Source organism: Mandrillus leucophaeus, unplaced genomic scaffold (assembly GCF_000951045.1).
Source record: "Mandrillus leucophaeus isolate KB7577 unplaced genomic scaffold, Mleu.le_1.0 Scaffold203, whole genome shotgun sequence".
Taxonomy (NCBI): domain Eukaryota; kingdom Metazoa; phylum Chordata; class Mammalia; order Primates; family Cercopithecidae; genus Mandrillus; species Mandrillus leucophaeus.
In genome coordinates, this window is record NW_012102066.1 from 1527338 (window position 1) to 1552072 (window position 24735).

Genomic DNA, 24735 nt, shown 5'->3' on the forward strand with positions numbered 1-24735 from the left:
AAGTGCTAGGATTACAGGCATGAGCCATCATGTCCGGCCTGGAATACTTATTTTTATTTCGTTTTATTACTGCCCTTATTTTACAGTTGAGAAAACTGAGAGGTTAAGTAACTTGCCTGTGGTTGCATAGCTGGTGATTGGTCGAGCCATGGTTTGAATCCAGGTCTGACTGATTTCTGGCACAGGAAGCCTTAACATCATGTTAGCTCTTCATTCAAGAAAGAACTATGTAAAATGTACTAGTCCACACTTATTTTATACAATTATGCCTGGTCCCTAACCTGTTCTTTGCCACATAAGCAGATACCTGTCACCTGATGGCCCTCCCTTTTGTTTCTTTCCCTTCAAATGTTGGAGTTATTTGATAGCAACTTTTCCTCTGGAGAAAAAGGAGAGGCAGCAAATGTGGAACTTCCTTGATCTGCCTGTCTTGCTTGCTTGCCTTTCCCACTTCACTTAAATAGATCAAAGTCAGGAATGATGATGCTGAAGCGTTAGTGTATGTAAGGGAGAAGTATGTAAATGATGTCTTTTATGTAACCATAGAAACATCACCCTGTCATATTCCCACGAATCAGGGTAGATCCTTGGAGCCCCTTCAGGAAGTGGCAATTACCTATGTGGTTTTGGAAATTTAGGAAGTAGAGTTAATGAAATTGTCTATCCTTGTTCAGAGAATAAAATGAATTCCAGTGCCTTAATAGCCATTTGAATAGCATAATGCCTTGTTGCACAAATTTCATTTCTCGCTTCCTGATGGAATTTTTTAGATGGAACTAAGCACCAATACCTTAATTGTGTGCTTCCAGAAAGTCTTTCCAATTAAAATAGATTTTCTTTCAGCCTCTCAGACAGTTTGGTACTCCCACTGTCATTGCAGAAATTATATAATACTCTTGAAAATATACCACTGTGGCCAGGCACAGTGGCTCACGCCTGTAATCCCAGCACTTTGGGAGGCCGAGGAGAGCAGATCATCTGGGGTCAGGGGTTCGAGACCAGCCTGGCCAACGTGGTGAAACCCTGTCTCTACTAAAAATAGAAAAATTAGCTGGGCATGGTGGTGGGTGCCTGTAATCCCTGTTGCTCGAGAGGCTGAGGCAGGAGAATCGCTGGAACCCAGGAGTTGGAGGTTGCAGTGAGCTGATATTGCGCCATTGCACTCCAGCCTAGACTCTATCTAAAAAAAAAAGGAAAAGGGGCAACATAAACTGATTCTATGAAATATTTATAAAGGCACCTTGTTTTTCTCTTAAGTCACAAAATTAGCAGCTCCCACAGTGTGTTCTGTTTATCACACAACTACCATTACTGCTTGTTCTCCCCTTTTAAGTAATCTCCAGGCAGAGGATCGGAGACCTAGTCTTGCTTCTAAAATATTATATTTGCTCTTGACAATTCAGTTGATTAAAATGTTTAAGATCAGGTTTTATTTATTTGTTTGTTTACCTGAGAAATAGGTCACTGTTTCTGGGGTCTTTGAGACATCTTCCAACATCCCTGACTTTTAGTGGCTTTAAAATAGAAATGTTTAATAATCACATCTTAACACTGACCTATTTTTTCTTCCAAAGGCCAGTTTCTTATCCTCTGAACATTCTAAATGCCTGGTTATTTAACTTTTGCTGTATTACCCTCTTGATCTAATAAACACTCGTAAATGACTCCTACTAATGAGAATGTGACTGCTGCTAAAAGTGAGGTAATAAACTTCACACCGTTGCTTGTTTTTACAGATGGAGAACCATGAATATTTAATAGGTCTTTGTACAAAGAAGTAAAGTTAATAAGGCCATTGTGCATGTGTCTTCTCTTTAACTTGTATTTCAGCTCAAGAAAAGTACTTTATTTGCTATCATTTTCTTTAATGTTGTACTTAGAACCGTATTTTTGTGTAAGAATATTGAATTTTTCACTTAAGGGAAACTGTTTCAATACAAAATTGTAGGTTTTTCAGCCCCGCTGCCCTGATTTTGACAAAGGCAGAAAATACCATGAAAATCAATCATCCAATATTTACTTAAAGTTAACGTTTTTATACTTACATTATACTAATTTCTGAAGAGCCTTTGTAAAAATCTATTTCAAGACCGGGCGCGGTGGCTCACGCTTATAATCCCAGCACTTTGGGAGGCCAAGGAGGGTGGATCGCCTGAGGTCAGGAGTTCGAGACCAGCCTGACCAACATGATGCAACGCCATCTCTACTAAAAATACAAAATTAGCTGGAACTGGTGGCGCATGCCTGCAATCTCAGCTACTTGGGAGGCTGAGGCAGGAGGATCATTTGAACCCGGGAGGCGGAGATTGCAGTGAGCCAAGATTGTGCCATTGCACTCTAGCCTGGCCAATAAGAGCGAAACTTTGTCTCGAAACATACACGCATGCACGCGCGCATGCACACGCACACACACACACAGTCTGTTTCAGAGTGTCGGAGTGATTGGGTTCTCTGTAGGTGCATGAGTGGAGGAAGCATTATTTTTGAAGGGCTAGCAATGAAATGTCTCTAATTTATTATAAATTTAATTTATAGCCCAATCAATTGAACAGAGACTGATGAAAATGGATCACACTGCAATCCACCCACATCTACTTGATATGAAAATTGGTCAAGGCAAATATGAGCAGGGGTTCTTTCCAAAGTTACAGTCCGATGTCTTGGCAACAGGACCAACCAATAACAAGTAAGCATGTTCTTCACTTGAGTAGTTGGTTGAAGGAATGAATGAAGGGTGGGGTGCTCTGCAACTCAAATGGACAATGCTTAACTATTAAACATCTATCTGATTACTTTTTTCAAGACCACATTAATGCATTTAAAATATGGATTGACACTTCTGTGAGTGCTTGACCTTTAAATCCATCATTTAAAAAAAACCAAAGTCTAGAGATTTTTTTTTCTTTTTCAAGCAAAGTACACTTGGAAAAGCCACACTTTAAATGGCGATTTAAATATAATGATAATACTATCTAATGGAATTTAGAAAGGTTACACCTTTATCATCTGTATTAGTTTCCTAGGGCTGCTATAACAAAGAACCACAAACTCAGTGGCTTAAAACAACAGAAATTATTCTTCCACAGTTTTGGGAGGTAGAAATTTGAAATCAAGGAATTGTCAGGGTCGTGCTCCCTTTGAGGCTTCTAGGGAATGATCCTTCCTTGCCTTTTCCAGCTTTTAGGAGAACATAAGAGAGTTTAATAACAGCCTGTCACACCAGTCTAATGAGATCCTTCCAGATTAAAGAGCCTTCAGATGTCTCACCTCTGCCTTAAACTGGGTTTTGTTAAGAGGAGTGGTTCCAGAGAAGACAGGGTAGTACTTTGGGTAGCAAGATACATTCTTAGGCTCCATCTTCCCTCTTGAAGAGCTAAAGAGAAAATTTTTTGAAAAGAAAATTTTTAGTATTAGTATCCTTTTAAATACTTAGAAAAGGAACACCAAACAGTAAAGTGAAAGAGTTGTGGCCAGGCATGGTGGCTCACGCCTGTAACCTGAGCACTTTGGGAGGCCGAGGCAGGCAGATAGCTTGAGCCCAGGAGTTGAGGACCAGCCTAGCCACTGTGGCGAAACCCTGTCTCTACAAAAAAGATACAGAAATTATCTGGGCATGGTGGTGTGCACCTATAGTCCCAGCTCCTACTCAGGAGACTGAGGTGGGAGGATCACTTGAGCCCCGGGAGGTTGAGGCTATGGTGAGCCGTGATTGTACTACTACACTTCAGCCTGGGCAACAGAGAGAGGCCCTGTCTCAAAAAATAAAAATAGTATTAAAAAGAATTGTAGATTAAAAACAACAACAACAACAACTTCATTTGGAACTGGGTGTGGTGGCACATGCCTGTATCCCTAGCTACTTGGGAGGCTGAGGTGGGAGGATCACTTGAACCCAGCAGGTGGAGGTTTCAGTGACCCATGAGCACCACTATTATCCAGCCTGGGCAACACAGCGAGGCCCTGTCTCAAAAAAAAACTTGGGCCAGGCACGGTGGCTCACGCCTGTAATCCTGGCACTTTAGGAGTACGAGGCAGAAAGATCACTTTGAGCCCAGGAGTTTGAGACCAGTGTGGGCAACATAGGAAGACCCTGTCTCTACAAAAAAAATACATGTTTTTTTTTTTTTTTTTTTTGAGACAAGGTCTCACTCTGTTGCCCAGGCTGGAGTGCTATGGCCTGATCCTGGTTCACTGTAGCCTTGACCTCCCCAGGCTCATGTGATCCTCCTGCCTCAGCCTCCCAAGTAGCTGGAACTAAAGGCACATGCCAACACACCTAGCTAATTTTTGTATTTTTTGTAGAGACAGGATTTTGTCCTATTGCCCAAGCTGGTCTTGAACTTCTGGGCTCAAGCAACCTGACCTCCTTGGCCTCCCAAAGCGCTGGGATTGTAGGTGTGAGCCACCGGGCCAAGCTCCTACAAAATTTATTTTTTTAATTAAGCCGGGTGTGGTGGCTCATGCCTGTAATCCCAGCACTTTGGGAGGCCTAAGCGAGTGTATCACTTGAAGCCAGGAGTTAAAGACCAGCCTGGTCAACATAACGAAACCCCATCTCTACTAAAAATACAAAAGTTAGCTGGGTGTGGTGGTGCATACCCAGCTACTTGGGAGGCTATAATGCCAGCTACTTGGGAGGCTGAGGCATGAGAATCGCTTGAGCCTGGGAGGCAGTCAGGCATGCTGGCATGCGACTATAGTCCCAGCTACTGATGAGGCTCAGGTGGGAGGATCACTTGAACCTGAGAGGTCTAGGCTGCAGTGAGCCGTGATGTGATGGCATCACTGCACTCCAGCCTGGGCGACCTTGCAAAGACCCTCTTTCAAAAAAACAAAAACAAAAAACCCTTCATTTGATTGACCTTTCATTTAAAAGGCTGTCTCAACTTTAATGAAGACAGTATTAGAGGATGGTTCACTAGAAATATGGAAAAGTTATATATTCAGAATGAAATTTTCTCCTCTTGTAGAAAATGCAAATGTTTATACTAAAGTCTTGGGGAGGAAAATTGTTCAAGAGGATTTAACATGCTACTTACAAGACAGAAGCAAATAACTAATGACTGAAATTTTTATTGTACTTACCTTAGTTTGCAGGGTTTCACCCTCCAGTGAAGGGCTGGCCCTGCTTTTATACACACGGAACTTAAAAACTGTGCTAAGAAGTGAGACATGGTGGCACTCCCCAGTACTACCTACTAGGAGGCTGAGGAGGAAGTATTTCTTGAGGCCAGGAGCTAGAAGCCACAATGTGCAATGATTGTGTCTGTGAATAACCTCCAGCATAGGCAACATAGTGAGGTTTCATCTTTATTTTAAAAAATAAATAAAGAAAAGAAAAGAAATGCACTAATAGATATTGATGGTTGTTAGGGTTCAAACTTTACAGATAATGATATTAGATACAATGTTCTATTTTTCAGAAGTGGATGATAACTAGGAGAATTTTCCATAAGGCAGATTAGCCATCAGTTTATTTATTTTTTCTTTTATTTGTGAAGTATTCTAATTGTTCAAATCACTTTGATCTGGATAGACTATTAGTTTAACAGTTTTTGTTTTCTTTTTGTTTTGTACGGAGTCTCGCTCTGTTGCCCAGGCTAGAGTGCAATGGCACGATCTCAGCTTACCACAACCTCCACCTCCCGGGTTCAAGTGATTCTCCTGCCTCAGCCTCCCCAAGTAGCTGGGATTACAGACATGCACCACTACGCCAGGATAATTTTTTTTTTTTTTTTTTTTTTAGTAGAGATAGGGTTTTACCATGTTGGTTAGACTGGTTCTGAAATCTTGACCTCAAGTGATCCTCCTGCCTCAGCCTCCCAAAGTGCTGGGATTACAGGCGTGAGCCACTGCGCCCGGCTCTTTTGATGGCATTAGATTGTTCATTTATTCATTTGGCAAATATTTATGGAACTCCTACTATATGTGAGGGCTGTCCTAGTTACTAGGAGTTTATTAATGAACAAAACAACAAAAATCTCTGCTTTCAAGTGCAAATAAACAGAAAAAGGAACTTAATATGTCAAATAACGTGTCAGATGGTAAGAGGTATGAAGAAAAACAAAGTGGGAAAGAAAAATCGGGAGTGCTTAGGAAGGAGGAGTTTAATTTTGAAATCTTATAGCCTTGTTTTCTTGTTTTTGCCTTATATATAATCTTACGGTTTCCCATTTCCACACTAAGCCTCAGTCATTACATTTCAGGTAGATATAGTCCAGAGAAAAGATCCTCCTGCCCCAGCCTCCCAAGTAGCTGGGACCACAGGCACATGCCACCATGCCCAGCTAACTTTTTGTGTTTTATAGAGACAGGGTCTCCCTATGTTACCCAGGCTAGTCTTGAACTCCTGGGCTCAGTGATCCTCCTGCCACAGTGTCCCAATTGTGGGGTAAATGGATTTATAACCATGCCTGTATATATGGTGGATCAACTGTTAGAGAGAACTTCATATGCTGTTTACAAGACAGAACCAAATAAGCAGTCTTTAGTATTTCAGCAGTTGTGATTATCATTGGTAAAATTATGCTCAGTAAATAAAGTTTAATGCAAAGAATAAATTACTTACTTAACAAGACCAGGAATGTGTGGACTTCATAGCAATTTTCTTAAGCAGTGCTCATTTCCCTGTTTTGAAAATAAAATTAAGTAGGCCATTTTGTCCCACAGAGCATATAATAAGAGCTGGTTATATTTAAGTTAATCTTTATCCTTTTCTGCCTGCCAAGGGCACAGTTTTATGCCATTTATATTTTTGCGCCTTACTTTGGTTTGTTATTATAAGTCCATTAGTTAGTATTTATATTCTGTTTCATGTTTTTACTATTTATTTGGACTATCTTGCCCATTAACCCTAATTTTTTAAATTCCTGAGCAAACTTTGTGTTATACTGACTTTTTTTGCTACAGGGCTATTTTCAAGGCCTCCATATCAAATATCTACACCCAGGTGTTTGTACATTTTGTTGTTTATATTCTGTTCTTTCCCCTTAAAGATCTTCAGGTTGTATTTGTATTCTGTTTCAGAATCTTAACGTGTTTTTTTATGGATCATAATTTTCATTCACCCCCGATTCTTTTTGTATCCTTTTTACAGTCTTACATTGATCTTTTGCTTTGGAGACATTTCCAAGGATTCCACTTCAAAGATCTGTAACTAGATCTTTGCACATTTTTCCCTGATATAAACCATAAACCTATTTCTCTTCTTAAGAAACTATTTTGAGAGGGGCTACCTTCCTTGATACCATTGTAACAATGATTATCCAGTGTTCCCCTAAGTAACTGACTGAAATAAGATTATTCACAAGCTTCATACCAAAGGCATATGTAATTTTTTTTTTTTTTTCTTTTTTTAGAGACAGGGTCTCATTATGTTGCCAGGGCTGGAGTGCAGTGGCATGATCATGGCTCACTGCAGCCTCAACCTCTTGGGTACAAGTGATCCTCCTGCCCCAGCCTCCCAAGTAGCTGGGACCACAGGCACATGCCACCATGCCCAGCTAACTTTTTGTGTTTTATAGAGACAGGGTCTCCCTGTGTTACCCAGGCTAGTCTTGAACTTCTGGGCTCAGTGATCCTCCTGCCACAGCGTCCCAAAGTGCTCGGATTAGATGAGCCACCATGCCCAGCTGTAAATTAGTTTTAAAGCAACAAAAGAAGCATTATTCTCATTTAAGCTTTTTCCACACTGGATTCTTTATAATAAAAATAATAAATTGTTTTCAGTAATGTAACATGACTTTTTCTGAGTGGCAAAAGTGATAATTTTTTAAATTATATCTAGCTCTGTGCTGTCTAAGATACACTCCAGAGTAAGTATTCAACTAGACATGGTGGCTCACACCATAACCCCAGCACTTTGGGAGGCTGAGGATGGTGGATCATTTTAGGCCGGGAGTTCAAGATCAGCCTGGCCAACATGGTGAAACCCCGCCTCTACTAAAGACACAAAAATTAATTTGGCGTGGTGGTGCATACCTGTAATCCCAGCTACTTGGGAGCCTGAGTCATGAGAATCGCTTGAACTCAGGAGGTGGAGGTTACAGTGAGCCAAAATCATGCCACTGCACTCCAGCCTGGGCGACAGAGTGATACTTTGCCCCAAAAAAAAAAAAGTGTTCTTAGGATAGTGTAATGAGTACAGGTCATGGGGATGATAGGTAAGAGCTGAGAAAAATTTTTAAAATAGATTGAGATAATGTTTGCTCTTTAAAAATCTGGAATATTGGCCAGGCGCGGTGGCTCACGCCTGTAATCCCAGCAGTTTGGGAGGCCAAGGTGGGTGGATAATGAGGTCAAGAGTTCAAGGCCAGCCTGGCCAAGATGGTGGATCCCCATCTCTACTAAAAATACAAAAATTAGCGGGGCACGGTGGCTGAAGCTTGTAATTCCAGCTACTCGGGAGGCTGAGGCAGGAGAATCACTTGAACTCGGGCGGCAGAAGTTGCAGTGAGCTGAGACCAAGCCACTGCACTCTAGCTTGGGTGACAGAGTGAGACTCCATCTCAAAAAAAAAAAAAAAAAAATCTGGATTAGAAAGTGATGGGGTTCATTTTTAACCACTCAGAATCCCATCACCATGGAATGTTAAAATGTGATATTATGCTCTTCCATAGCAAGGATAAGGGAGCAGGAGAACAGGAGTGGACACATCTTGTGTTTGGGGTTTTTTTTTTTTTTGAGACAGTGTCTCGCTCTGTCACCCAGGCTGGAGTACAGTGGCACGATCTCGGCTCACTGCAAGCTCCGCCTCCCAGGTTCACGCCATTCTCCTGCCTCAGCCTCCTGAGTAGCTGGGACTACAGGTGCCCGCCACCACACCTGGCTGGTTTTTTGTATTTTTAGTAGAGATGGGGTTTCACCCTGTTAGCCAGGATGTCTCGATCTCCTAACCTCGTGATTGTCCTGTCTCGGCCTTGGCCTCCCAAAGTGATGGGATTACAGGTGTGAGCCACTGCACCTGGCCCACATCTTGTTTTTGAAATGAAATTAAAATGTTTATAGAATGTTATACTTTTTTTATTACTGTATCATGAGGATTCTCATATTTATTAGAAATTTGAATTTTTTAATGACTGCATGAGATTTCATTGTATACTACCCTCTACTGTTGAACATTTCGGTTGTTTTGAGTATATTGATTCTACTCGTGTAAGTTCTGCAATTAACTCAAAGGCTTTTAGGAAAAATTATATATTAAACGTGCATATGGACTGAAAGATGCGTCCTAATTTCAGGAACATTTAAAAGCCCAAATGTGAGTCTTGGAATAAAGGAAATACAGTGTATTATTACATATATACATGCTGTGATGAACATCTGTAAACCTACATGTTAGATTGCATCTCTGTTTACTTAATTGTATTTATAGAAGAGGCAGGTGATGGTCAGGCATGGTGGTTCACGCCTGTAATCCCAGCACTTTGGGAGGCTGAGGCGAGTGGATCATGAGGTCAGGAGATCAAGACCATCCTGGCTAACAAGGTGAAACCCCATCTCTACTAAAAAATACAAAAAATTAGCCAGGCATGGTGGCGGGCACCTGTAGTCCCAGCTATTCGGGAGGCTGAGGCAGGAGAATGGCGTGAATCCGGGAGGCGGATCTTGCAACTTGCAGTGAGCTGAGATCATGCCACTGCACTCCAGCCTGGAAGGCAGAGCAAGACTGAGTCTCAAAAAAAAAAAAAAGAGAGAGAGAGAAGGGGCAGGTGATATAGTAGACTTTGCTAGTAAGATAGCTGAGAGACAAGATACTGGCCCTTCTAGAGGAGATTTTATAGAAAATGGAGATAAGTAACTATAATACTCTGTGATAGATACTATAATTGAGGCGTACAGGATGGGTAGCTAACTTAGATTTGGAAGAGTCATAGAACATTTTCTGGAAGCAGTGGCCTCTAATCTATCTGAAAGATGAATGAAAGTTGGGAGAAAACTTCATGGACAAAGTCTCAGAGGTGAGAGAGCTTATTTCATTGAAACACTGAGGTTGAAAATTGCAGGAGGTGGGCCGGGTGCGGTGGCTCACGCCTGTAATCCCAGCACTTTGGGAGGCGGAGGCAGGCAGATCACCTACCTGAGCTCAGGAGTTCCAGACCAGCCTAGCCAACATGGTGAAACCCCGTCTCCACTAAAAATACAAAAATTAGGTGGGCATGTTGGCACATGCCTGTAATCCCAGCTACTTGGAAGGCTGAGGCAGGAGAATTGGTTGAACCCGGGAGGTGGAGGTTGCCATGAGCCAAGATTACGGCATTGCACTCCAGCCTGAGTGACAAGAGCAAAACTCTGTCTCCAAAAAAAAAGAAAAAATTGCAGGAGCTTTAAAGTAGAAAGAGTGATCAGCAGTACTAAATGTAGAAGAGGGTTTGAGTAAGCTAAGGATCAAATAATAGCCATTGGACTTGGCACTTAGGGATTTCAGTGGCTTCATCAAGAGGATTTTTAGGACTGGGCACGGTGGCTCATGCCTGTATTCCCAGCGCTTTGGGAGGCTGAGGCTGGCAGATCACCTGAGGTCAGGTGTTCAAGACCAGACTGGCCAACATAATGAAACCCTGTCTCTACTAAAAAATACTAAAATTAGCCGGGTGTGGTGGCACACACCTGTAGCCAGCTACTTGGGAGGCTGAGACAGGAGAATCACTTGAACCCGGGAGGCGGAGGTTTTAGTGAGCTGAGATCATGCCACTGCCCTCCAGCTTGGATGACAGCCTGAGACTCCATCCCAAAAAAACAAAAGGCGGTGGGGGGGGCGGGGTTAAGCAACTGGGAACAGACACGCCTGTAATCCCAGCACTTTGGGAGGCTGAGACAGGCAGATCGCCTTGAGCTCAGGAGTTCAAGACTGATCTAGGCAACATGGTAAAACCCTGTCTCTACAAAAAAATACAAAAATTAGCTGAGCATTAGTGGCTTGCACCTGTAATCCCAGCTACTTGGGAGGCCGAGGTGGGCGGATCACATGAAGGTCAGGGGTTCGAGATCAGCCTGGCCAACATGGTGTGAAACCCCATCTCTACTAAAAATACAAAAATTAGCTGGGTGTGGTGGCGTGCCCCCTTGATCCCAGCTATTTGGGAGGCTGAGGCAGGAGAATCTCTTGAACCCAGGACGCGGAGGTTGCAGTGAGCTGAGGTTGCACCACTGCACTCCAGCCTGGGTGACAGAACAAGACTCTATCTCAAACAAACAAACAGACAAAAAGACTTTAAAAAGTGTTTTCAAGGGAAGGAGCTAGTTTGAAATGAACTGAAGATCCAAATGTAAATAAGTAGAAGTCTTACGTATAAATATTTTAAGAATTTTTACATGAGAGGTGTGAAGAAACAGATGTTAACATGACTACAGAGGGCCACGAGGAAGACCAACATGCTTGTCAGCTGAAGAGATTCCACTGAGAGATTGGTGATACAGCAGAGGAGGTGACTAATGGAGCGGGTTGAAAAGACGAGAATTGGTCAAGGATGCAGGTGGAAGACACAGTTTTGAGCCGTGGCTAATATATTTTATACTTTGAGATCAGAAGAAAGATGAGGATGTTTATGTGCATGCATTGTCTGACATGGAAGGCAGGAAGAAAGAAGCTAGGGTACCTGAGGGTAAAGAGTTTGCAGTAGTCTTTGAGGAGAATGGGGAAGAGTTGATAAAAGACAGGTGAAGTGATTCATAGGTAGTTGTGAGGGAAATTGAGAACTAGTCTGTGTGGGTACAGGAATAGGGAAATGAGGGGATAGTCTTCATCCAGGGTTTGGGGCTCTAGTGGGCAGGTAAGGAGGGAAGTAGAGAATTGTTACAGAGGAGAGAGTGCTAGAATGGGAGTAGTTTAGGTGGCTTTCCACAGAATTTAGGCTCATAACAGAAAGAAGAGAAAGCACAAGGGGTCTTAAGTGAGAGTCAAGGCATAGAAGAGCTAATGTGATGGGAGATGGGGGTCAGTGGCTAAGATGGTGGAGTTCAGGATTTCTCAGGTAGAGGAGTTCTGGATGACCATTTGATTTAGTGTGATGTCCTGGTTGCGTCTAAAGCGCAGTGGAGGTAAAGTTGCATATTAGACAACCCCAAAATTTTAAGACAAAGTTATCTATATAGTCTTTGTACTTCCCGTAGCAGGGAAGAAAACTGAGCCAGGTTCTAAATTCTTGGCTGAATGAAGATGGTAGAGAGAAAGGAGTGATTAGGGATAATCGCTGGGTGGTTGAGTCATATACACTAAGCTGGAGTCTGTAGGTAGCTAGGCTGGCCACAAAAGGACCTTTGAATAAGGGAAACATATATTTTTAAGCCCCTCATATCATCTAGGGCAGGTCTGGGTCTAGGGCACGTGAGTTGAATAATTATTAACTAAAAACAAAGGTATTTGAGCTGGAAGGCAACTCTTACATCTTTGGCCATACCACCTTGAACGCACCTGATCTCATCTGAAAGGCAGTTTCAATACCAGCAGTTCAGTAGCGGAGAAAATTATTATAGAACTAGCAATGATTTTATTGATCGTTTAGAAACAGAATGGAGGTTACTATACTAGAACATAGTGATTAGGGGAGAAGTGATATAAGATCAGAGGGAATGAAGCAGAGGTCTGTTTATATTTAGAGTTTTATAGGCCATGGAAAAGAGCTCAGGTTTTATTTTAAACTCATTTGTCCTGCGTATTTTGATACTGAGTTTATATTATAAATATTTTCTAAAACAACTGATAAACACAAGCTATCACTTCAGAAACACAATCATGAAATTTTAGAGCAAAAAGGAATCACAGTGGTCTTTGAGCGCAACCCTTAAGACTGTACAGATGAGTACTCACTCTTCTGAGTTTGAATCTTTTTATTTTTCTTGAGACGGGATATCACTGTCATCCAGGCTGGTATGCAGGAGTGCAGTCATGGCTCACTGCATCCCCAAACTCCTGGGCCCAAATTATCCTCCCACTTCAGCCTTTTTAAATGTTTTGTAGAGACAGAGTCTCACTATGTTGCCTAGGCTGGTCTCGAACTCCTGGCCTCAAGTAATCAGGCCAAAGTGCTAGGATTACAGGTGTAAGCCTTTGCACCCAGCCAAGTTTGATAGAAATCTTTCCTTAAAAAGTTGGAAGCTTCATACATTTCTGTTGTTCTTTTAGGACACTAGAATTAAGTAATTCTAAATTATGGGTTTTGAGAATATTCTCCTTTGTATTAAAAAATATTCATAATACTGTGAACAAGTCAAGGCATTACTATTATATGTCTTAATATAATCAAGGACTAACTCAGTTAATATTTGACTTATTGTTATGTATGTAAGTATCTAAAGTCTATTGATTCTGTGCCTTTTTGACCTCCGTTTTTAAAAGTTCTGATTGTGATGATGACAGCATGTATCTGGAAAGATACTAAAAACTGGTTGTGTGTTTTAAATGGGTGCATAGTATGGTATTTTAATTATATTTTAACAAAGCTGCTATATATTTTTTAAATAATTGATTTAAAAATGTGTGTGTCAGTCTTTTGTGTTGAATGGTTAATTCTATTTTAAATATAAGGAACACATTTTTAAATAATTTGGTTGTTTCAGTCGCTGGGTAAGTCGGAGTGCCACTGCACAGCGCAGGAAAGAACGCCTTCGCCAGCATTCTGATCATGTTGGGCTGGACAACGACTTGAGGGAGGTATGTGATCTACTTTCCTGGGGTGCCTCACAGCAAGTGCCATGAACTAGGCTTATTCCTTCTAGCAGATGTCATTGTGTAGATTCTTAATGTTCTTTAAAAAAAAGAACTGTTTAGTTATAGTTTAAAATACTAATCCTTTTGTATGGGCATATAGCAGAAAACACCCTTTTTTCCATTTTTGTAATTTTAAGACATCTATAATAAGGCTCTAAAACAAGACTTTCTGTGTATTACATGAAGTAAAGATCAAGTTTAGGATAAATTTTCAGTTACTATGTCTCATATTGGGAGAAAAATTGTCTACATGAGAAGCCTAGACATGTCTAAGTTTCAAGCATATCGTAATAAGTAGTGTGATGTACTTGCCTATGCTTTGTTCTTGGCTTGCTGGCACCATTTTTTTTTTTCTTGAATCTTTGAATCTACTTTATATTTTTGAAAGTGTTTGAAAACTATTTTTAAATTAAGATCCTTACACTTTATTTGTACTGTTTGAAAATAAGACCATAATTGTCCATTTGAATAATTACAAGTATGTTTTTATTTTTTTCTGTGTGAAATCTGCCACTATATGTATATGCCAGTATACATATATATAGTGCCTTGCTGTGTTGCCCAGGCTCAAGCAGTGCTCCTGCCTCAGTCTCCCAAAGTATTGGGATTACGGGTGTGAGCTACCATGCCCAGCCTGATTGTTTTGTTTCTTATGATCAAAAGAGAAATCCAGTCAGAAGACCTGTTAACTGTTTTCTAGAATCAAATTTGTAAAAATAAAGCAGAAAACATAACCCCAAACATCTTTTGTTTTTGTTGTGTTCGTACATGTATGATTTTAAACATTTTATTAAGAACTGAAACATCACCTGTGTAGTGCTTTTTTTTTTTTGGCTACTGTATTTTCTTCCCTTCCCTCTCTTTTGCTGTGATTTTATCATATGCATGCTTGTTCTGCTTGTCTCTTTCTCCCTATCCTTTTCTTTTTTGCTTTTCTGTCATTGGCACTTCTCCATCCTCTTAGCCTTCCGGGGAACTTTTGGTCTGTCAGAACTCCATGGCATTCTGGGAGTGGGATCAGGGTCCACCTCCTCCTGCACGACTTCCTAAAAAATCCTTCTCTGAGTGCTGCCTGGTATGTTCTTTGCTTGAAAGTGCTTTACCAGATGTTCCCCCAATCTTGTCTTTGGTGTTACTTGAATGTTACACATGTGTGAGTGCACATAGCTCTAGAATGCCTCACATGACCTTGCGATGTGAACTCACACTCCCCATTTTGCTCTCTGTTTCTTGTTATGTTTACTCCCTCTCTGTTTTTGTGTGTGCTGATATGAGTAATTCTATGCTGCTGACATGTAAAACTAATCATTCGGGTCTCTAATCAGTGGGATTTTTTTTGTGCTAGATAGCAAATTGCCTTACTTCAAAGGGGGAAATGTATTAAATATACAGACTCCCCTTTATTTAAGCATTTTCCAGAAATACAGATGTGATTCAATTTCAAATAGCCTTTCTTTTGCCAGGTTTTATCTCCACAGAATTTTAATTTCCCCTTCCTAGTCTGTATTTTATGTGGTCAGAAAGTTCAGTCATCAACATAGAATCTCAGTGCCAAGAGGAATCTTTAAGGTCATTTTGTCCAATTTGACATGATTAAATTGAAGTCCAAGAGATTTGCCCAGAGTTAAAAGCACACAAAGACAGAGCTGGGCCTATAGCCCAGGACTCCTGACTTCTAGGCCAATATTCTTTCCATTTACCCTGCATGCCGGCTTTCACTAACTGCTGTTCACTTGAGGCAACAAGTCACTTAGAAATCTTGCTTATATTTTCTGCCCATTATGTCATACTAGCTTAAATCTATTGTACAATGGTCTTCTCTTCACAAGTTGAACACCAGGTAAAGGGCTAGGGTGTTTATTAGAAAATTCTGGGAGAGCCTGTATTAAAGAGCAGTTCGTTCAGTGTTTATTGAATAACAGGATATATTTTCATAGGTAGTTCCTAGTGGTTTGTTTCATTTGTTCTTAAGCAGAAATAAAGAAGAACGCAATAGTAATCTCAGAAGAAATCTGGGGTTACTTCTAGACTGTATTATAAAAGCATTTCTTGTGAAAAGTGTCTCTCTGTTCTGTATTTTTCATCTTGAAATATGTTTTTTCCTTCAGATGATATTTTTATCATCACTTGTTTATTTTAAAGGCAGTTGCTCTGTTTTTGCAACTTGCAGAGGCAGCCTCCCTTCTTGCTGTGAAGAGAGGCCTTTTGCCGCCCCCTGTATCCTTTCTGTGCATGTCCACGGAATGTTGCTAGTTCTGTGACTCCAGCAGAGATGCCCAGAAGGAGACTTTGCACATGGCCCTATGGAATCCACTGTTGGCTAATAACTGTACCTGCCCCATATGTACTGGGGGCTCAGTAAGTTGGTCACTCATAGGACAGGCACAATCTAGCTTGTTTTCATTTATGTAAAACAGGACATAAACTTTTAACAGTGCTTAATTTTTTGTTTGTTTTTGAGACAGAGTCTCCCTCTGTCACCAGGCTGGAGTGCAGTGGCGTGATCTCGGCTCACTGCAACCTCCACCTCCCCATCCTCCTGCCTAGGCCTCCCAAGTAGCTAGGACTACAGGCATGCACCACTACGCCCAGCTAATTTTTTTTTTTTGTATTTTTAGTAGAGACGGGGTTTCACCATGTTGGCCAGGGTGGTCTCGATCTCTTGGCCTCGTGATCCTCCCACCTCGGCCTCCCAAAGTGCTGGGATTATAGGCATGAGCAACCTCAACCAGCTGACAGTGGTTAATTTTTAATCCAATAATTGACTTTAAAAAGTATTCAGGGGATAGGCGCAGTGACTTACACTTTTAATCCCAGCACTTTGGGAGGATGAGGTGGGCGGATCACTTGAGGACAGGAGTTCGAGACCAGCTTGGCCAACATGGTGAAACCCTGACTCTACTAAAAATACAAAAATTTGCTGGGCGTGGTGGCATGTGCCTGTAGTCCCAGCTACTCAGGAGGCTGAGGCAGGAAAATTGCTTGCACCTTGGAGGCGGAGGCTGCAGCGAGCTGAGATCACGCCACTGCACTCCAGCCTGGGCAACAGACCAAGACTCTGTCTCAAAAAAGCAAAAACCAAACAAAAAAAGTATTCAGGCTGGGCGGTGGCTCACACCTATAATCCCAACAGTTTGGGAGGCCGAGGCAGGGAGATTATTTGAGATCGGGAGTTCAAGACCAGCCTGGCCAACATGGTGAAACCCCATCTCTACTAAAAATATAAAAATTAGCCAGGTATTATAGCGCGTGCCTATAATGCCAGCTACTTGAGAGGCTGAGGCAGGAGAATCGCTTGAACCCAGGAGGCGGAGGTTACAGTGAGCCAAGATTGTACCACTGCACTCCAGCGTGGACGACAGAGCAAAACTCTGTCTTTAAAAAACAAACAAAAAACAGGCAGGGCATGGTGGCTCATGCCTGTAATCCCAGCACTTTGGGAAGCCGAGGTGAGTGGATCACTTGAGGTCAGGAATTCGAGACCATCCTGGCCAACATGGCGAAACCCCATCTCTACTAAAAACACAAAAATTAGCCAGGTGTGGTGGCCAGCATCTGTAATCCCAGCTACTTGAGAGGCTGAGGCAAGAGAATTGCTTGAACCCAGGAGGCGGAGTTTGCAGTGAGCCAAGACTGAGCCATTGCCCTCCAGCCTGGGCAACAGAGCAAGACTTCATCTCAAGAAAAAAATAAATAAATAAAACTAACCTTCAGACCATTTCTATAGACCTTGTTACATTTGACTTCTCTGCTGGTAATGGTTGATAGATTGTAAAAATCAAACTCTCCAGGCGCGGTGGCTCACATCTGTAATCCCAGCACTTCGGGAGGCCAAGGCAGGCAGATCACGAGGTCAGGAGTTCAAGACCAACCTGACCAACATAGTGAAACCCTGTCTCTACTAAAAAATACAAAATTATGGCCGGGCGTGGTGGCTCACGCCTGTAATCCCAGCACTTTGGGAAGCCGAGGTGGGTGGATCACAAGGTCAGGAGTTTGAGATCAGCCTGACCAACATGGTGAAACCCTGTCTCTACTGAAAATATAAAAATTAGCCAGGCATGGTGATGTGCATCTATAATCCCAGCTACTCAGGAGACTAAGGCAGGAGAATCACTTGAACCTGGGAGGTGGAGGTTGCAGTAAGCCGAGATCACGCCATTGCACTCCAGCCTGGGTGACAGAGCAAGACTCCGTCTCAAAAAAAAAAAAAAATTAGCCGGGCATGGTGGAACGTGCCTGTAATCCCAGCTATTCAAGAGGCTGAGGCAGGAGAATTACTTGTACCTGGGAGGCAGAGGTAGTAGTTAGCTGAGATCACGCCACTGCACTTCAGCCTGGGCGACAGAGCGAGGTTCCATCCCAAAAAATAAAATAAAAATAAACTCTGCAGTTCCCATAACATTTATTTATACTTCTTCTGCATTTTTTTTTGAGATGGAGTCTTACTCTTGTCACCTAGGCTGGAGTGTGATGGCACGATCTTGGCTCACTGCAACCTCTGCCTCCCGGGATCAAGCAGTTCTCCTGTCTTAGCCTCCCAAGTAGCTGAGATTACAGGTGCCTGTCACATTTTTATATTTTTAGTAGAGACGGGGTTTCACCACGTTGGCCAGGCTGGTCTCGAACTCCTGACCTTGTGATCCGTCCGTCTCGGCCTCCCAAAGTGCTGGGATTACAGGTGTGAGCCACCACGCCTGGCCTCTGCTTCAAACATTTTTAAGAGGGTCAAAGAAATAAGAGAAAATTGAGAATTAGAGACAACTGTAAAAGTGATTGGACTGGAAAAAAACATTATTTTGTTAATTTTGCCTTTCATCACAAGGATTGGGAGGTAGCAGGTAAACTGATTAGTTGAATCCCTAATCAGTGGGGTTTTTTTATTTGTACTAGACTTAGCAGATTAGTTTTCTTCCAAATGAGAAATATATTAAATGTACAAACTCTCTTTTTTAAAGAATGCAAAGGATTTTACGCATCTTCTTTTATAATATCAAGCTCTCCTCTGAAGATAGTAAGGATAGATTTCACATATGTGCCTGTGGGAGGATGTGCTGGCTTGCTGTCTCAGTCTCCCTGCTGCCCCCCAACTACCAGCCAATAAACTGCTACTTTTACTATATATTGTAGAGCAGTTATTTTCTAAATATGGTCCTAAGACACTTGGACTTTTTGGAAAATTCTGCCCTGTGATCCTGATGTAAACACAAGGTATCCAGATGGGTTTTTTGTTTGTTTGTTTGTTTTGTTTTTTTTTGGTTTTTTGTTTCGTTTTGTTTTGTTTTTTTGAGATGGAGTCTCGCTCAGTTGCCCAGGCTGGAGTGCAGTGACGCCATCTGCACTCACTGCAGTCTCCGCCTCCCAGGTTTCAGTGATTCTTCTGCCTCAGCCTCCCGAGTAGCTGGGGAGTAGCCTATAATCCCGAGTGGGTGGATTATAGGCATCCACCACCACACCTGGCTAATTTTTGTATTTTTAGTAGAGACGGGGTTTCACCATGTTGACCAGGCTGGTCTCACACTCCTGACCTCTGGTGCTCCACCCATCTCAGCCTCCAAAGTGCTGGGATTACAGACGGGAGCCACCGCCCAGCCCCTGGATGAACCTTTATAGACAGCATAGAAAGGAGAGAGAGAGCACATGTCTTGCACTAATCACATGTAGTGATTTTCTTTTTAATAGAAATTCACTAACCAAAGCTCAAGAGCATTTGGTTAAGTTTCTGTGATACCTTAGAGTTACCAAAAACCCCAAAAGTAACTGTAATTCACTTTCTCTTGATTATAGAACAAGGCAAGGTAGGACTTTAGCAAAAACATCACAGAAAAAGGCCACTTTCGCTTGAAGCACATCGTGCTCTTCAGAGTGATCTTATAGCCTTTTGGGAAGGTAGGGGGGCATGTTTTATGCCCATTTAACAAGCTGAGGTGCACAAACATTAGTTGATATGCCTGAGTCATAAAATTAGTTACAACCAGATTCTGAAGTTCCTGATTTTACTGTTGTGACTTGATTATAGAGCAAAGGGTTAGATTGGAGGCTAGAGGTATGTTAAGTCTTGCTGTATGGGGAAAGGAGTGGAGGAAATCGGTGATCTGAGAACCACTGGGTTCCTGCAAAACCTTGGATTTGTAATCTAAACACCTAAATTTTTTTGTCCCAACCACAATCCTGACTAATCACAACCTTTTGTATTCCCAGTGAAAAGACTAAACAAAATGAAATGTCATCTCACTTTGAATAAGTTTTAATGTGATGGGGTTTCTGTCACTTTACTTCTCACAGGAGTTAACAGTTGTTGTGGGGTGGCATATGAGTGTCCTCTGTCTTTTGGTGCACTAAAACATTAAGTGTTGTTATGCGCATACACTTACAGACTTTTTTGCATTTCATTTGTCTCTGCACTTGTTTGTATAAGGTTAAGAAGATTAGAAGAATAGCTAATGTTTATGCATTAAAAATACTCCTTAATTTTTAGAAATATATGCAAGAGGCACGAAGTTTAGGAAAAAACCTGAGGCAACCCAAACTGTCAGACCTCTCTCCTGCAGTGATTGCACAGACCAACTGTAAATTCGTAGAAGGCTTATTAAAAGAATGTAGAATGAAGGTATGTATTATTCACTGATGCCAGACAGCGTGTATTCATGTTTACACCATGTGTGAGGCTAAGATGAACTGAGTTAACCCCCATTTAAGCATGTAATTTTGCTAGAAGAAAACTCTTATTGTGGCATTGACCTCATGTACTCTTTACTGGGGTACTGAACCTCCATGGGTTCTTCATTGCCCACAGAATCAATGACATGAGAGCCTTGTATCATTTTTCTCCACTTTTCAGACGTTGCTGTCCTCCTCACCAACATGAACAGATGTCTTAAGCCACTCGTAATTTGCGTCAGGAATGTTGTCATCTTATGTGAAAGGCAACACTTGTGTCTGTGTATGCAGCTGTGTACAGCCTTATTTGTGTCTATACATGGTTTTCATCCCCATAAGGAAAAATACCTTGGCTGTGTTGTAGGTTTGTGTATATTGCACAGCATTCTCCTCTCAGAAACTTGTGTTTTTTGGAGGTAGCAGTACAAATTGACAAAACTTAAAACATCATTTTAGCTAATAATTTTATTTATTTATTTGACAGTCATTTCTTGAGTACCTTCTCTGCATATTCAATAAATGCACTATTTTCAGCATCAGAATATAGTGGTGAATTAAAGTTCTTGCCTAAAAGAGCTAGATTCTCTCTCATTTTACATTTTATAAAAGCTACTAAGACTGATGCAAATTAACTTACATGAAACTGATTTCCATTTTCTTTGCATTTTTTGGTGTATGCTTGATGAACAAAGAAAAGATAAAAAAGGAAAAGAGAAGGAAAGTCCTGGTTCATTCACAAATTAGAGTTCTCAAAAAATTTAGAGCTGCCCATTTGTATTCTGGTTTTTACTTAAGTGCAATCAAACTAAGTGCAAGAATCTTTAGTATGCTAAGATGCTGGGGCAGTGATAGGGCAAGTTGTGGTGGCAGGATGGGGTTCCATATTCTGACGGTACATTTTCTTGTTTTATTGTTTTTTGTTTTTTGAGACAGAGTCTCGCTCTATCACCCAGCAGGCTGGCACAGTGGTGCAATCTCAGCTCACTGCAACCTCTACCTCTTGGGTTCAAGCGATTCTTCTGCCTTAGCTTCCCAAATAACTGGGATTACAGGACTGTGGCACTACTACCCGGCTAACTTTTGTATTTTTAGTAGAGACAGGGTTTCACCATGTTGGCCAGGCTGGTCTCGAACTCCTGACCTCAGGTGATCCACTTGCCTCGACCTCCCAAAGTGCCGGGATTACAGGTGTGAGCCACCATACCCAACCCTGACAGTACATTTTCTAGGTCTGCTGTAATTCCCCAATATCACAGAAGTTAATAATTTGACAATTGTTGTACATAAGCATCTTTTCAACATGGGGATGCTTACAAATATTATCTTATTTTCTCTTTAGTTACACTCCATTTTTTCTGACAAAATAGTAACATATAAATTATATTACTCCAATTAGTTGACCACCAAGATTAAGAGATTTTTTCCCAAGGTGATTACAGATCTGCAAACAGAGGTATAATGAAGGGAAACCAAGTCTCCTACTTCAGTAATTGACTTGTTGGTTTTTGGTTTCACTACTGGGGTGCCTTATGACTACACGTGATATTCTTAGACAAAGCGCATGTTGGTGGAGAAGATGGGACACGAAGCAGTGGAACTTGGCCATGGAGAAGCAAACATCACCGGCCTGGAGGAGAACACCTTGATCGCCAGCCTCTGTGACCTGCTGGAGAGGATATGGAGCCATGGCTTGCAGGTCAAGCAGGTAACAGTTTTAGGAGGTCCTGGTGACATGGCCAGTTAAGAGCCCTGTGAAGAAATGTAACAAGGAGAAAAATATGTCATTAAAAAACAAATAGGCTCTTTTGTCACAAGGGGACTAGAAAAATGCCACAGACATTTTAATTTCAGAACAAGAAAATATAACCCATGAGCAGGAGGTGGTTTGGGATCTTTCCTGCTAAGCAGGAAAGGATGAAATAGCACATCATTGCAGAGGCTGTATCCCTAGTAAGGTCCATTAAATGTTTGCCTTTGTCACTGTCCAGAATTAACAGTTCCTTGCCATTTTAAGTTAGATCTAATAATTCAGGGTGAAAAAATTCAAATGATCTCTTTGCTTTCGTCTCTCTAGTCTCCCTTTCTGATTTTTTTCTGATGCGTGCGTGTTTTCTTCTTCCCTTTTTCTCTTTCTCCTCTCACCTCTATTTTTTTGTCTTATTGCCACTCCATATATCCAAACATATTTTACATATAGATGTACACAAGTACATTCTGTGCCGCTAGAGCATTTTAATCCCATGGTTACTAATGTACCCAGTGTAGACAGCCCTAATTATATACAACTAAGTAACAACCTAGCAGACATCAGAAATCTTCTGCCTGCCATGCTGGCCCTTTGCTTAGCTGCTTCCTTTCCCCAGGCTCTTGCCAGTCTTCTCAGTGAGACAAAGGATGACCTTTATGATACATGCAGAAGATGCTCAGAATGTCATACAGCTAGGAATGAATAAGCTTGGGTTACCAAACTTCTAAATGGCTATTGGAATATGAATGATTTGGATGAGAAATTATTTTATGATGAATTATTTCTTATGAAATTTTTACACACCTTGTGCTTTCAGGGGAAGTCGGCTTTGTGGTCACATTTAATTCAATTTCAGGACAGAGAAGAGAAACAAGAGCACCTTGCAGAATCACCAGGTATGACATCATTGGTAAAGAACTAGCAGCATTGGACTCTGAGAAGACTCAATACTATATGGCCTTGTCTTGCTCTCTTTCTCTCTCAAGCTAAAATTTACTCATTTTGCCAATAATGGGATAAAGTAGAAGGAGCAGTATTACTGACTAACTGTGAGACCTGGAAAAAGTTATTTGCCCTTTCTGAAGTCCTGCTTCATCATCTAGAAAATAGGGAAAATGAGATTACCTAGGCTGGAATGGTCATGCTGATCAAGCAAGGTATCATGTGAAAACCCCCAATGAATTGTAAATGGCCATGCAAGGATACATTACTCTCAGTAGCATCAGAATATTTTTTTTCTTAAAAGTTTTATGCCAGGCACGGTGGCTCACACCTGTAATCCCACCACTTTGGGAGGCCAAGATGGGCGGATCACCTGAGGTTGGGTGTTCGAGACCAGCCTGGCCAACATGGTGAAACCCCATCTCTACTAAAATACAAAAATTAGCTGGGCATGGTGGTGGGTGCCTGTAGTCCCAGCTACTCGGAAGGCTGAGGCAGGAGGATCGCTTGAACCCAGGAGGCAAAAGTTGCAGTAAGCCAAGAAGGTACCACTGCACTGCAGCCTGGGCAACAGAGCAAGACTCCATCTCAAAAATAAAAAGTTTTATAACCATCATTAGTGATCTTTCAGGGAAAAAATATGTACATATATCTCAAAAAATTTCAGGAGTTGAATCTCTTCTTCAATTTATAGAGAATATGTTAGAAGTGTCATAATTTTTTAGCTAATTAGAATTATGTAGGGTTTCTTAAGCTAAGTGTTCTTACCTACTGTGTATTTTTTACAACAACACTTGCTTTTCTTTATATAAAATAACCGTCTATTTCACAAAAAAGTAGAAGTAACTGTGGTAAGCTAATTGAGATAAAATGCTTTATACTGAATCAGCCATTTTGGAACCTTTTCATAAAGTATGGATTACTTTGAATATTCAGAAATGTTTTAGATGGAGTCTCCTCTTGTCACCCAGGTTGGAGTACAGTGATGTGATCTCAGCTCACTGAAACCTCTGCCTCCCAAGTTCAAGCAATTCTCCTGCCTCAGTCTACCAACTACCTGGGATTATAGGTGCCCACCACCACACCCGGCTAATTTTTGTATTTTTAGTAAGGACGGGGTTTCGCCGTGTTGGCCAGGCTGGTCTCAAACTCCTGATCTCAAGTGATCAGCCCTACTCAGCTTCCCAAAGTGCTGGGATTACACGCATGAGCCACCTCGCCCAGGTGGTGGCGGATGCCTATAGTCCCAGCTTCTCGGGAGGTTGAGGCAGGAGAATCGCTTGAACCCGGGAGGGTGGAGGTTGCAGTGAGCTGAGATTGTGCCACTGCACTCCAGCCTAGGTGACAGAGCTAGACTCTATCTCAAAACAACAACAACAACAAAAGGTCATAAGCCTAACACAGTTTAAGAAAGAGTGCAGGGGCCGGGCATGGTGGTTTATGCCTGTAATCCCAGTACTTGGGAGGCCGAGGTTGGCAGATCATGAGGTCAGGAGTTCGAGACCAGCCTGACCAACATTGTGAAACCCCATCTCTACTAAAAATACAAAAATTAGCTGGGCATGGTGGTGTGTGCCTGTAATTCCCGCTACTCAGGAGGCTGAGGCAGGAGAATCACTTGAACCTGGGAGGCGGAGGTTGCAGTGAGCCGAGATCGTGCCACTGCACTCCAGCCTGG

General features: G+C 41.7%; 1 protein-coding gene across 1 annotated transcript in view; it reads left to right on the forward strand.

Moving 5' to 3' along the window:
• The window catches only part of DENND5B (DENN/MADD domain containing 5B), a 115810-nt gene that overhangs the window by 55579 nt on the left and 35496 nt on the right, over positions 1–24735 (forward strand). Inside the window, exons 8-12 of the mRNA XM_011979552.1 lie at positions 2536–2686; positions 13558–13651; positions 20187–20318; positions 21921–22073; positions 22933–23011. Coding sequence (XP_011834942.1) covers positions 2536–2686; positions 13558–13651; positions 20187–20318; positions 21921–22073; positions 22933–23011 — 609 coding nt within the window. The remainder of the gene's footprint in view (positions 1–2535; positions 2687–13557; positions 13652–20186; positions 20319–21920; positions 22074–22932; positions 23012–24735) is intronic.